Source organism: Dermochelys coriacea, chromosome 6, assembly GCF_009764565.3.
Source record: "Dermochelys coriacea isolate rDerCor1 chromosome 6, rDerCor1.pri.v4, whole genome shotgun sequence".
Lineage (NCBI taxonomy): Eukaryota > Metazoa > Chordata > Testudines > Dermochelyidae > Dermochelys > Dermochelys coriacea.
The window spans coordinates 1,261,746-1,274,865 of NC_050073.1; the positions used below are offsets into that span (position 1 = coordinate 1,261,746).

The 13,120-nt window shown below is 61.7% G+C and overlaps 1 protein-coding gene across 1 annotated transcript; it reads left to right on the plus strand.

Moving 5' to 3' along the window:
* The first annotated feature begins 1,624 nt into the window (after nucleotides 1–1,624).
* Nucleotides 1,625–10,993, plus strand: KREMEN2 (kringle containing transmembrane protein 2). The gene is made up of 8 exons (XM_038404759.2): nucleotides 1,625–2,529; nucleotides 6,938–7,204; nucleotides 7,302–7,426; nucleotides 7,527–7,680; nucleotides 7,939–8,271; nucleotides 8,768–8,905; nucleotides 9,265–9,337; nucleotides 9,886–10,993. The coding sequence occupies exons 1-8, from the start codon at nucleotides 2,466–2,468 to the stop codon at nucleotides 10,166–10,168; spliced, it is 1,437 nt and encodes a 478-aa protein (XP_038260687.1). The 5' UTR covers nucleotides 1,625–2,465; the 3' UTR covers nucleotides 10,169–10,993.
* The last annotated feature ends 2,127 nt before the right edge of the window (nucleotides 10,994–13,120 follow it).

Sequence of the window (13,120 nt, forward strand, 5' to 3'; positions counted from 1 at the left end):
TAGATTTACTGACCGGACGCCCGGGCCAGGGCCTGTCGACAGACCCGCTGGGGCTGCTGGAGCGTTTCATGTGGAGACCTGCCTGGCAGCGGATCAGAGCTCTCTCGGGGGGTTGGCGTGGCTGGCGTGGGGTGGGATGGCCAGGCGGTGTGTGCCCGCGGCCGGCGGGGGGCAGCAGCAGTGAGGCTGGGGGGGGGAGGGGTGTGAGATTTTGGGGAGTGGGATCTAGTGGTTAGGGCAGGGGGGTGGGTGGGCTGGGAGCCAGGAATCCTGGGTTCTCCCTTTGGGGTTTCTGGTTGTTTCTCGCTTCATCGCTCTCCCAGCTCCCACCTGCAGCCCCGATCGGCCCCCCACCTCCCCAGGGGATTCTGGGGCCTCCATTCCCGGAACAGGTCCCCGCAGGCCCTGGCTCCCAGCCACTTTTTCTCCCTGCGCGGAAACCCCCGGACACCAATCACTCAGACAGGGCTGCCCCCCTGTCCCCCAACCCCCCAGCTCTGCCGGTGCCCCTCACTCCTGACCCACAGCCCCCTGCTAGCCCAGCCCTGACCTCTGGCCCCCCCAGCTCTGCCGGTGCCCCTCACTCCCGACCCACAGCCCCCTGCCAGCCCAGCTCTGCCCCGCCCGAGCCCTGCTGGTGCCCCTCACTCCCGACCCGCAGCCCCCTGCTAGCCCAGCCCTGCCCCCACCCAGCCCTGCCGGTGCCCCTCACTCCTGACCCACAGCCCCCTGCTAGCCCAGCCCTGACCTCCGGCCCCCCCCAGCTCTGCCGGTGCCCCTCACTCCCGACCCACAGCCCCTGCCAGCCCAGCCCTGCCCCGCCCGAGCCCTGCTGGTGCCCCTCACTCCCGACCCGCAGCCCCCTGCTAGCCCAGCCCTGGGCCCCCCCAGCTCTGCCGGTGCCCCTCACTCCCGACCTGCAACCCCCTGCTAGCCCAGCCCTGCCCCCACCCAGCCCTGCCGGTGCCCCTCACTCCCTACCCACAGCCCCCTGCCAGCCCAGCCCTGCCCCGCCCGAGCCTTGCTGGTGCCCCTCACTCCCGACCCACAGCCCCTGCTAGCCCAGCCCTGACCTCCGGCCCCCCCAGCTCTGCCGGTGCCCCTCACTCGCGATCTGCAACCCCTGCTAGCTCAGCCCTGCCCCCACCCAGCCCTGCCGGTGCCCCCCACTCCCGACCTGCAACCCCTGCTAGCTCAGCCCTGCCCCCACCCAGCCCTGCCGGTGCCCCCCACTCCCGACCTGCAACCCCCTGCTAGCCCAGACTGGAACCCACCAGGGCCTGGGTTAGGGCAGGGCGGCTGGGAGCCAGGACTCTGGGTTCTCTCCTTTGCTCCGGGACGGGAGTGGGGTCTACTGGTTAGAGCGGGGGGAGGGGAGGGAGCTAGGACGCCCGGGGTCTCTCCCCAGCGCTGGGAGGGAAGTGGGGTCTAGTGGGTTAGAGCGGAGAGGGGGGCCGGACTCCTGGGTTCTCTCCCCGGGCTCCGAGGCCGGGCGGAGCTGGCTGCCGCTCCCAGCCGCCTGGCCGGCGTCCCAGGCAGGGCTCGGATTTCAAGGGCTGCGGGAGATGTGAGGCGGCGTGGGCCCTCCCCGTGGGGGTGGAGGGGTGGGGGTGGGAGCTGGGACGTCCCGGGGGGGGGGGGCGGGGAGACTCCGTGTCCCACGACCGGGGCTGGAGACGGGGCCAATGGAGCAGGCGGAGCCCAGCGGGGAGCTGTGCGCCCCTTGTGCGGGGCATCGGACCCGGCCAGCCCCCTAGCCTGGCACTCGTCTCCCCCCCCCCGGGGGCAGGGCAGGTGGGGATCCGGATCGGAGCCGGCTTCGGGGCAGATCGCAGCGAGGAGACCGTCTCCACGGGGCTCCGAAGCAGCACCGGCCCCAGCGCATCCACTGGGCTCGTGGGACCCAGGACGGGACCTGAACCAGACCGGACCCAGCCCCGGATCCCCTGGGTCCCAGACCCGCTCGGTGGCTGGGAAGCCACAAGGACCCGAGCCCGGCAGCTCCTGCTCTGGGGATCCACTCAGATCAGAACTTAGCTCCGGGGTCAGGGATCCGGGATGGGACCCACTGGGATCCACTCATGAAAGGATCCACCTGGGACCCCAGCCTGCGTTCGCTTCAGATCCCACCCGGGGCTTGATCCATCCAATCACAGGATCCACTGGGACCGCAGCCTGGTCAGGACTCGGGATCCACTGGGATCCTGGATCTCCCGGGACAACAGGATTGCCACCGAGCCGGGGGGCCGTAGATCCCACCCCTTCCCCGGCTACAGGATCTGCCCTGGGAATCTGCTTCCTCGCCCTCCCTGCACTGACCTGAGAGAGGCTCCCCAGGAGTCACTGGATCTGTTGGGATCCCAGGAGCACTGGATCTGCCCTGCCCCCGCCCTGGCGGCCCCTTTGGATAAAGGGGCAGATCCCTGCACTGGCTCCCCCTTCTGGCGGGGCCGCCTGGAGTCGAGATGTTCTGGATTCATGGATTCCTTCTTCTGTTCCTACGGAGCTCGACCGGGCTCCAGGGAGAAGGTGAGTCCCTGCCTCTGATCCCAGGACTCCTGGGTTCTCCCCCCAGCTCTGGGAGGGGAGTGGGGTCTGGTGGTTAGAGGGCAGGGGAGGCTGGGAACCAGGACTCCTGGGTTCTGTCCCTGGAGATCTCTGTGCTTCAATGTCCCATGCAGGGGTTGACCTGGGGGTGTATATGAAGGGCAGGGGGGTAGTGTTACACCCTGCAGGGGGCATTGGGAGGTGGGGGCCATAACGTCCCTTGCCCCAGAGATCCTCCCCCTGCGTGGGTGCCTCTGGAGGAGGAGGGCAGGGCTGGGCAGAGGGCTGTCAGCTGTGGAAGGAGGATCCCCGGCCTGCCAACCTCCCGCCAACCAGACACCAGCCAATTTCCCCTCTTCCCCACACGGCTGCCAGGCCCTCCAGAGGGGACAGGCCCCAGGCCCCTGAGCCAGCCAGTCCCTGCCTTGGGGCCTGACGAGGACCAGACAATACATGCTTTGGAGAGGGTTTAGCCGAGGGCCAAGACACCATGTGCCGGCGCCCAGCGAAAGAAACAGGCTAAACGGGGCTGGGTGGGGTTACAGCTTGGCAGACAGAGGGTGAAATACACTGTGCTGTGGGGTTGGGAAGGGGGCACCATGCTGCAGGGAGCAGGGGAGGGGTTGCGGCAGGGGGTGCTGTGTGGCAGGGAGCAGGGGGGCGGGGGCCTTGGCAGGGAGCACCGTGGGGCTGGGGCTCGGCAGGGGGTGCCATGAGCAGGGAGCAGGGCAGAGGGCTTGGCAGTGGGTGCCATGCCATAAGAAGTGGGGGTCGGGGGGGAGTGCCATGTGTCCATCCCCCCCACTCCTCCGTCCATCCATCCTCACACACCCTCCATCTCTCCAACCTGAACCGCGGGTCTCTCTGCCAGCAGCCCACCCCTCCAGCTCTCTGTGTGAGTGGCAGCTCTGGCCCACCCTGTATCCCAAGGGAGTGGGGGGCTGGCGGGGTATGGGGAGTCCCCACAAATCTATTTCTCAGGCAGCCAGGGCAATGGAAACTCAGATCCCAGCCACCCTGGGGAGGGGGCATCCCCTGATCCAGGAGATGCCACATTTTATAACTCAGAACCAATGTCTGGAACCTGTGCCCAGTTTGGGGAATCACTGCTTGGCACAGACCACAGCTGGCTGCTATAACCCATGAGCTGGGGATAGAACCCAGGAGTCCTGGCTCCCCACCCTGCTCCCAACTCTGACCACCAGACCCCCAATCCCCTCCCACAGCCAGGGAGAGAACCCAGGAGTTCTGCCTCCCAGCCCCCCTGCTCTAACCCACTTGACCCTACTCCCCTCCCAGAGCCAGGGAGAGAACCCAGGAGTCCTGCCTCCCCCTTCCTCTCTCCCTCCCCTCCAGGGTGAACCCCGTTTCTTACCACTACCCTGCTCCCTGCTGGGAGTTAAGGCTGCAGACAGCTGCATGGACCAGCTGCCAGGCGCCAGGAAACCTATCGCCTCCTGTGGCAGGCTCTGTGCCTGCCCCACAAAGCCCCTTGTGAGGGATCAGAGCCCCCCACGGCACCACCCCCCCTCCCAACCACCTGTCCATCATAACACCGGCTATTTTCATGCATGACAACAGGTGGGGCCGGTCCCCAGAGCCCTGCGTCTGCTGTGGGGGCTCTGAAACAGGGAGGTGTGTGTGTGTGGGAGGGTCTGGTTACAGGTTGGGGGGGGGGAAAACTCCTGCCCTGGAGGGGAGGAGGAATGGGCTAGATGGGCCCTGATGGGGCATCTCCATCTTTGCTGGGGAATAGACTGTTGATAGAACCCAGGAGTCCTGGCTCCCAGCTCCCCACCTCTCCCTGCTCAAACTCACAAGACCCTTCTCCCCTCCCAGAGCTGAGGACAGAATTCCCAGCTCTGGGAGGGGAGTGGGGTCAAGTGGGTAGAGCAGGCTGGGGAGGCTGGGAGCCAGGACTCCTGGGGTCTATCCCCAGCTCTGGGAGGGGAGTGGGGTCTTCTTCTCCCTGTGCTTTTAGGGCTTTCATGGCTCCCATCCTGTTTCCTGAGCTGGTGACGTGGTATGTGGCAGGGCTGCCCGCCCCCACACCCTCCCAGACCAGCATCTCTTGGGAGGGGAGGCACTCCAACTCTTCCAGCAGCAGCTGTCACAGCCCTTCCAGATGTGGCAGGCCATGAAATGGGCCTGGATCCCGCCCCATCCTGCCATAGCTCTACTATCAGGAGTCTGAAAAAGGCAGACACCTGCCCTGCTCTAGCCACTAGATCCCACTCCCCTCCCAGAGCCAGAGATAGAACCCAGGAGTCCTAGCTCCCTCCCCCCACACACATACTCTAACCCACTAGACCCCACTCCCTTGGCAGAGATGGGGAGAGAACCCAGGAGTCCTGACTCCCAGCCCCCCTGCTCTAACCATTACCTTGTAATCACCTGCTGTTCATATGCTGATCTACCTGTTTGCTATCAGGACAGGATCATCCAGACTGTCTGTTCTTCCAGCAGAGATGGAGCCACCCCATCGGGGCCTATCTCGCCTGTTCCCACCCGGGGCTGGATCCTCCCTGACAAACTGCTCTGTAATCCGGTCCCGTCACACCTAACTCCTCCACCCCATCACCGCCCTGCAGCTAGATGTGTCTCCTGATTCATCTTGGGGCGAGCCGGAGCTCTGAGCCATGGCTCTCTGCTGGGCAGCGTTGTCACGCCCAGTTGTTAATTATAACCTCCCCGGGAAGGCCCCCCACAACTTCTCACACCTTTGAAGGGCTCCGGAGCTGATGCCAGGCCCTCGACTGGACTTTCCAAAAGCGCCGTCTGGAGAAAAGCGTGTCTCCAGCTTGTCTGTCCCTCCACTCACCCTTGAGGTGTCCTTTATGGGATGAACCTCTTCACCGATGGTCCATCCTTCCCTCCATCTTCCAACATCTTTCATCCCTCCAGCATCTCAACATCTTCATCCCCTCCTCCATCCCTCCATCTTCCCCATCGTCCATTCTCCATGCAAACCCTCATCTTCCATTGATTTCAAATATCTTAAAGCCAGAAGGCACCATCTCATCTGACCTCCCAGATAACCCAGGTAGGAGACGTTCACCCAGTGACCCCCTGTATTGAACCTAATAATGTGTGTGTTGACTAAAGTATCTTCCACCAGGAAGATCTTCAGTCTTGACGTGACGCCACCAAGCAATGGAGAATCCACCATTTCCCTGGAGAGTTTGTCCCAATGGATAATCACCCGCGCTGTTAAAAATTGGGTGGCTCATTTCTAGTCTGAATTTGTCTGGCTTCAATGTCCAGCCATTGGTTCTTTCTCTGCCTTCCTCCACTCGATCTGAAGAGCTTTTTAATAGTCTGGATTTTCTCCCTGTGAAGGTGCTTTATCCATCATGCTCAAGTCACCTCTTGATCTCTTCAAGACGCTCAACAGACCGAGCTTGTTAAGTCTCTCGCTCTCAGGCATTTTCTCCAGCCGTCGGATCATTTTCCTGGCTCTTCCCTGCCCCCTCTCCAGTCTTCCAACCTTCTCTATAAAATGTGCACCCCAGCAGTGGGCGCAATGTTCTGGTGCCAGCCTCACCACTGCTGTAAGTGCTCACCACCACTCCCCGCTCCCACTTGCTACTGTCCTGTTGATACGCCCAAGGGTTGCATGCCACCTGCTTGCCATCAGTGTCTTCTCAGATGCTTCATCTTTCCCTGTCCCCTGCATCTTCTCTGGTGCTCTCACCCAATGTGGTCTTCTCCCATGGCCCACCCTCCTTTGCTGGATCCCATGTGGGTGTAGGACAGTCTTGCAATTGTTGGTGGCTCCTCAAAACTTGTTCCAAGTATGGCCATCCGTTTGTCCTGGGGCTGGGAAGGAGTCGCAGCTGGTTGACTCCATCCATCACTTGACCCTGGCTTTCTCCTCCAGCTGGAGTTGTCTGGGGTAGGAGACAGCACTTGGTCCTTCGTTCCTTGAGGCTTCACGACCAAAATATTCCTCCAGCATCTTCCCCACTACATCAACCCACCTACTCCAACCTCCCAGTGTGGAGCAACAAGCCAGAAGGTGTTCAGTTAAAGAACCCAGGAGTCCTGCAGTCCTCAGCTGGTGTAAAGCAACATAACTCGGTTGTCTTCCAGATGGCAGGACTCCTGGTTTCTTTCCCCGGCTCTGGAAGGAGTGTGGTTAGAGTGGAAGGGCTGGGAGCTAGGACACCTGGGTTCTCTCTGGGGTCTGGTGGGCTACAGTGAAGGGGTGGGAGTCAGAACTCCGGGGTTCCCTCCCCGGCTCTGGGAGGGGAGTGGGGGCTAATGGGTTAGAGCAGGGGGGCTGGGAGACAGGACTCCTGGGTTCTCTCTGGGATCTGGTGGGCTAGAATGAGAGGGCTGGGCATCAGGACTCCTGGGTTCGCTAACCCTGCTCTCTCTCCTCCCCCAGCGCCCTCCGAGTGCTTCACGGTGAACGGCGCCGACTATCGGGGGGCCCAGAACCACACATCCCCCGACAGCCGGGGCCAGCCCTGCCTCTACTGGAACCAGACCCAGAAGCACGCCTACAACACGGCCAAGTACCCCAATGGGGAGTGGGGTTTGGGCAGCCACAACGCCTGCCGGAACCCAGACGGGGACGTCCAGCCCTGGTGTTACGTCCTTGAGACCGAGGAGGGGATCTACTGGAAATACTGCGACATCCCCAGCTGCCACAGTGAGCTCCGGCGGGAGGGAATGGCAGGGGTGCCGAACTGCAGGGGGGCGGAGGGGGGGGACTCGTTACACTCTAACCCTGTCTGTCCTCCCTGCAGTGCCTGGGTACGTCGGCTGCTTCCTGGACTCAGGCAACCCCCCAGCACTGAGCGGTAGCAGTGGCACCTCCAGCAAACTGACCATCCAAGTCTGCATCCGATATTGCCGGAAGAGAGGCTACAAGGTAACCCCCCCCGCCCGTTCAGGTCCCCCCGCCCCAAGCCAGCCAGTCCCCTACCCTGGGGCCGGGTGGCAGGGGGGATTGAACCCTTTGTTCCCCGCAGTTCGCTGGTGTGGAGGCCGGATGCGCCTGCTTCTGCGGCAGTGAGGGGGACCTGCGGTGGGCCCAGCCCGTGGGGGCCGTGGAGTGTGACCAGGTCTGCTTCGGCAAGGCCAGCGAGCTGTGCGGGGGGGACGGCCGCATCGGGGTCTACGATGGTGAGTGGGGTCTGGGGAGGCGGGAGAAGTGTGTTTGGGGGGGGAATCTAGGGAAGATGGATATGGGGCTGCGCTGCGGAGAGCAGGGGCTCAGCCGGGGGTGCTCTCCCCCAGCAGCCAGGGCTGGCCCCGATGCCCCAGTGCGGCCCTAAGGGGTGCTGCGCTGCAGATCACCATATCCCAGATCATTAACCCTTTCTGCACCTCAGCCCTGTGGGCCTCCCCTCCGCTGCTCACCCCTGCTCTCCCCCCCTTCAGTGTCTGTGGGGGCCTGCCAGGGGAACTTCAGTGCCCCCTCCGGGGTCATCTACTCCCCGGATTTCCCGGACGACTACGGCCCCGACAGCAATTGTTCCTGGATCCTGCGCCCGCCGGGCTCCAGCGCCGTGGAGCTCCGCTTCCAGATCTTCGAGATCCGGGACCCCAACGACCGGCTGGAGCTGCAGGATGGGCACAGCCGCCGCCTCCTGGCGCAGTTTGATGGGCATCACCGCCCCGGCCCTGGCCTCCTCCTCCCCACCGACGTCCTTGTGCTCAGCTTCCGCTCCGACCAGCTCCTGCAGGCCCAGGGCTTCGCAGTGGCCTACCGGGGTGAGCGATGCGGCTGAATCTGGGGTGGGGTGGCTGGGTAACGCCCACAGAGGGTTCGTAAGCTGCAGCCACCTCAGCCTCCTGGATTTGGGAGGGAGGAGGGGGGCTGCCTTTGAACTCGGATCCTCATCCCAGGTGCTGCTAATGATGCCCTGGGGGCTGGAGCCGGGGTCTGTAATTAGGCGCCTGAACACCTGCATGGGAAGGGGGGGCTGGGGCAGGGATGTCACTCCTTGGCAGCAGGTATGCGGTCGGACCTGAGAAAATTCCCTCCAGGGAATCCCCTCCTGTCTAATCCTCCCGCCGAGCGCCAGGGCGGGGGGCTCCCTAGGGGGCGCTCTCCCTGGCAGTCAGGGCTGGCCCCGGTGCGGCGCTAGGGGGCATTGAGCAGCAGGGTGTGGGGCAGGGGGGCTCCATAAGAGGTGCTCTCCCCTGGGAGGGACCACTGGCCCCGGGGCGGCGCTAGTGGGGCTCATGGCTGGCTCTCTCTGTCCAGGGGTGAAGGGTCCCATGCTGGAGACCTCGGAGGGTGACTCCCAGACGTTGCCCAGTAACCTACTGCAGCCAACCTTCACGGACCAATTCAACTCCAGCTGGACCCGCAGAGCCGATGACATAACCATCGGGGCAGGAGGTGGGGAATGGGACACGGGGCCTCTCCCCTCCAGGGGGTGCCGGCTCCGATCTGGCCACAGGGTCAGGGACTGGCTGGCTCTGGGGGGTGGGGAATGGGACATGGGGCCGATCCCCTCCAGGGGGCGCCGGCTGTGATCTGGCCCCAGGGTGGGGGACTGGCTGGCTTTGGGGGGTGGGGAATGGGACACGGGGCCTCTCCCCTCCACTGACCCCAATTCCAGCCTTGCTGTACTTCCATAGCCTGCCAGGGGTCTCCCCCCACCAGCTAGCATTCAACAGCCCTTACTCACAAACACTCTGCTTTGTCAGCCATTTTTGTAGGTCCTACATAATCTCTAACCTTTCCTTCTTTCCCAGGATGGATGATGTACACAGCTTCAGGGGCCTTCCTCCTCATGCTCCTCATCATCTCATACCACCTGCGGAAGAGGTGAGATCGTGGGATGGGCATGGTGGGTTAGAGCAGGCGGGGAGGGAGCCAGGACTCCTGGGTTCTGTCCCTGGCTTTGGGAGGGGAGTGGGGTCTGGTGGGTTAAAGCAGGGGGGCTGGGAGCCAGGACTCCTGGGTTCTGTCCCTGGCTCTGGGAGAGAAGTGGGATCTAGTGGTTGGGGGGGGGGGGGCTGGGAGCCAGGACTCCTGGGTTCTGTCCCTGGCTCTGGGAGAGAAGTGGGATCTAGTGGTTGGGGGGGGGCTGGGAGCCAGGACTCCTGGGTCCTGTCCCTGGCTCTGGGAAGGAAGTGGGGTCTGGTGGGTTAGAGCAGGCAGGGAGGGAGCCAGGACTCCTGGGTTCTGTCCCCTGATCTGGGAGGGGAGTGGGGTCTGGTGGGTTAGAGCTGGCGGGGAGGGAGCCAGGACTCCTGGGTTCTGTCCCTGGCTCTGGGAGGGGCGAGGGGTCTAGTGCTTGACGCACTGCCCTCTTGTGGCTGTAGCCAACTCTGCAGCACCCTGTCCCACCTGCTCCTGGTCTCTCTCCGCAGGACCTGCCTGTTTGTGCAGAAGAAGAGCGGGGGGCTGCCTGGCTCCTTCTCCTCCGCCACGGGCCCCCGGTGCCGATGCCAGTGCCTGGCGGGGGAGGCCTGGGCTGTGGCCTATCGGCACACGGGGGTGCTGATCTGCACCGGCCACCACTCCCGGCACCCGCCTCCGCTCCCCGGCTCAGACGACGAGGCTGCCTCTGACTGCACCTGCCTGTGTCACAGCTACGAGAACCTGGCGCCCACCAGCCAGTCCTCCCTCAAGTCGCTCCTGTCCCCAAGCTGAGCTGGGGGGTGGGCGGACCACCACAGGACTCCCCTCCAGAGCCAGGGGGCAACTCCAGAACGACTGCTTCGGAGAAGAGCTGGGGGGACCCCCGAAACGCGCATTCATGCCCCCAGTGTCTGCTGTCCCCTGCAGCCCCCAACTCCACAGAGACCCCAGAAACGGGGGTTTATGCCTCTCCGCTGTGTGCTGCCACCTGCCATCCCTGAGCCCCACAGAGAGACCCCAGAAATGGGGATCACACTCCCCAATGTCTCATGCTGCCCTGGAGCGCCACTGCCCTACGAATGGACCTCTCCACCCAAAATGGGGTGTCTGACTCAGTGTCTGAAACAACTTCTGCAGCCTAACCAAATCACCGGACACGTCATCTGAGTTGGGATGGGTGGCCCTGTCTAATGCTCTCCCCCGGGCCCCATTGATGTACCCCAAAATGGGCTTTGTGCCCCCCCAGTGCCTAATGCTATGGCCACCCCTCGATGATGATGCTGGTTTGACCCACTGAAAGAAGTGGCTCCAATCCAGCCCCAAGGCAGGGGACTGGCTGCTCAGGGGGGCGTGGGATGGGACACGGGGCCTTGCCCTCAAGCAGATGTAGAAGTGTAGCCCCATGCCAAGGGGCACCTATGGACACATATGGAGAGTAGCAGGGAGGGACTGGCTTGCACAGCCGCTGTGGATGGGGTGTAGCTCCCCTGCAGGGGGTGCTGTGTCCCATGTAAGATGCACGAATACATCCCCCTCCCCAGGGATCTGCAGTGACATGCCCTGAACCAGCAAGAAAGAAGATATGAGAATGATCCAGATTAAATTATTTTACATATGGGAATGTCTCTTCATTAGCATCGGGGGGAGGGGGCTGGGAGCCAGGATGCCTGAGTTCTCTCCTGGCTCTAGGAGGGGAGTGGGGTTGGTTGGGGGGTGGGGGCTGGGAGCCAGAACTCCTGGGTCCTGATGGCATGTTGAGGGAAGTTTAGGTTGGGCACAATTTAGTGTGGGCTGAGTGGGGTCCAGGAGGCCTTATGCTAATGAACTGCTTTGTGAATAATTTATGCTAATGAGGTGACCAGAAGCAGTTGGTTGTATAATCTGCTCGTCCACTGGGAGGTGCACTTATTATATTAGTGAGCCAGATGTTACATAAGAATGGCCCTGCTGGGTCAGACCAAAGGTCCATCTAGCCCAGTATCCTGTCTCCCGACCGTGGCCAATGCCAGTGCCCCAGAGGGAGTGAACAGAACAGGGAATTATCAAGTGATCCATCCCCAACTTCTGGCAAACAGAGGCTAGGGACACCCTCCCTGCCCATCCTGGCTAATAGCCATTGATGGACCAATCCCCCATGAATTTATCTATTTCTTTTTTGAACCCTGTTATAGTCTTTGGCCTTCACAACATCCTCTGGCAACGAGTTCCACAGGTGAACTGTGCGTTGTGTGAAGAAATACTTTCTTTTGTGTGTTTTAAACCTGCTACCTGTTCATTTCATTGGGTGGCCCCTAGTTCTTGTGTTACGAGAAGGAGTAAACAACACTTCCTTATCCACTTTCTCCACACCAGTCATGATTTTATAGACCTCAGTCATATCCCCCCTTCGTCGTCTCTTTTCCAAGCTGAAAAGTCCCAGTTTTATTAATCTCTCCTCATATGGCAACTGTTCCAGACCCCTCATCCTTTTTGTTGCCCTTTTCTGAACCTTTTCCAATCCCAACATATCTTTTTTGAGATGGGGCGACCTGATCTGCACGCAGGATTCAAAGTGTGGGCGCACCACGGATTTATACAGGGCAATAGGATATTTTCTGTCTTATTATCGCTCCCTTTCCTAATGGTCCCAACATTCAGTTCGCTTTTTTGACGCTGCTGCCCCTTGCATGGCTATTTTCAGAGAACGCTCCACAGTGACTCTGCGATCTCTTTCCCGAGTGGGAACAGCTCATCCAGAGCCCACCATTTTATACCCATAGTTGGGATGATGTTTTCCGACGTGCATTACTTTGCACTGATCACCCTTGAATTTCATCCGGGCAGCTTGTTGCCCAGTCACCCAGTTTTGCGAGAGCCTTTTGCAGCTCTTCACCGCCTGCAAGGGACTTCACTGTCTTGAGTGGTTTTGGACCATCTGCTAAGGTTGCCACCGCCCTGCTTGCCCCTTTCCCCAACTCACCCCGGGGGGCTCCCCATTCTGAAACCGACCCTGTATTGCCACCCTTTGTTTCCTGCCTGTTAACCAGCTGCCGATGCAGGACAGGCCCTTCCCTCTTATCCCCTGGCAGCTCTCTTGGCTTGAGAGCCCTTGGGGTGGGACCTTGACAAAGGCTTCCCGAAGGTCTAAGGAGGCGGCATCTGCCCAAGACATTTGTATTTGCATTATGCTAATAAGGGGGCGTGGCCTGCTGCTGAAAGGCAAAGGCCCCCCCCCGCCAGGGTGAGAGTACGCCGAGCAGGGGAACGGGGCCGGCCTGTTTGCGGCAAGGTTCTGGGCGGTCTCTTGGGGCGTGGCCTATACGCACTATGCAAATGAGCGAACTCCCGAGCCCAATAGGCAGCAAATACTATATTATGCTAATGAACGGCCTTCTGTTGAAGCTGTAGGCGTGGCCTGTAGGGAATATGCAAATACTCGAACTCTTTGCTTCTGAGCCCGCCTCCCGCTGAGGGGGCGGGGCACATTTTCTGCTCATACAGGGGAATTCCGTCGCGCCCCTGCGGAACTTCGTGGGCGTGGTCCGCATATATTAGGCAAAGTACCGAATTCCTGGGATCGGGCCGCTACAACCCGGCTGACAGTGTCAAGCAAAAGAGGGCGCCGCTGTTGTCCAATAGGCAGCGGCCGGCAGGCTTTATGCTAATGAGAAGGACTCCGTGTGGCCGGAAAGGCGGCTTGGCGGAGGCTGTGGGCGCGGCCTGCATGTATTACGCAAATAAGGGAACTCAGGGCCGTGCGGGCTG

Excerpts from the sequence above, each read along its gene's own strand:
- KREMEN2 (XM_038404759.2), top strand. The coding sequence starts at position 2,466 with ATGTTCTGGATTCATGGATTCCTTCTTCTGTTCCTACGGAGCTCGACC. Across the intron at positions 7,205-7,301 it reads CGACATCCCCAGCTGCCACA|TGCCTGGGTACGTCGGCTGC; the intron begins GTGAGCTCCGGC and ends TCCTCCCTGCAG. Across the intron at positions 7,681-7,938 it reads CCGCATCGGGGTCTACGATG|TGTCTGTGGGGGCCTGCCAG; the intron begins GTGAGTGGGGTC and ends CCCCCCCTTCAG.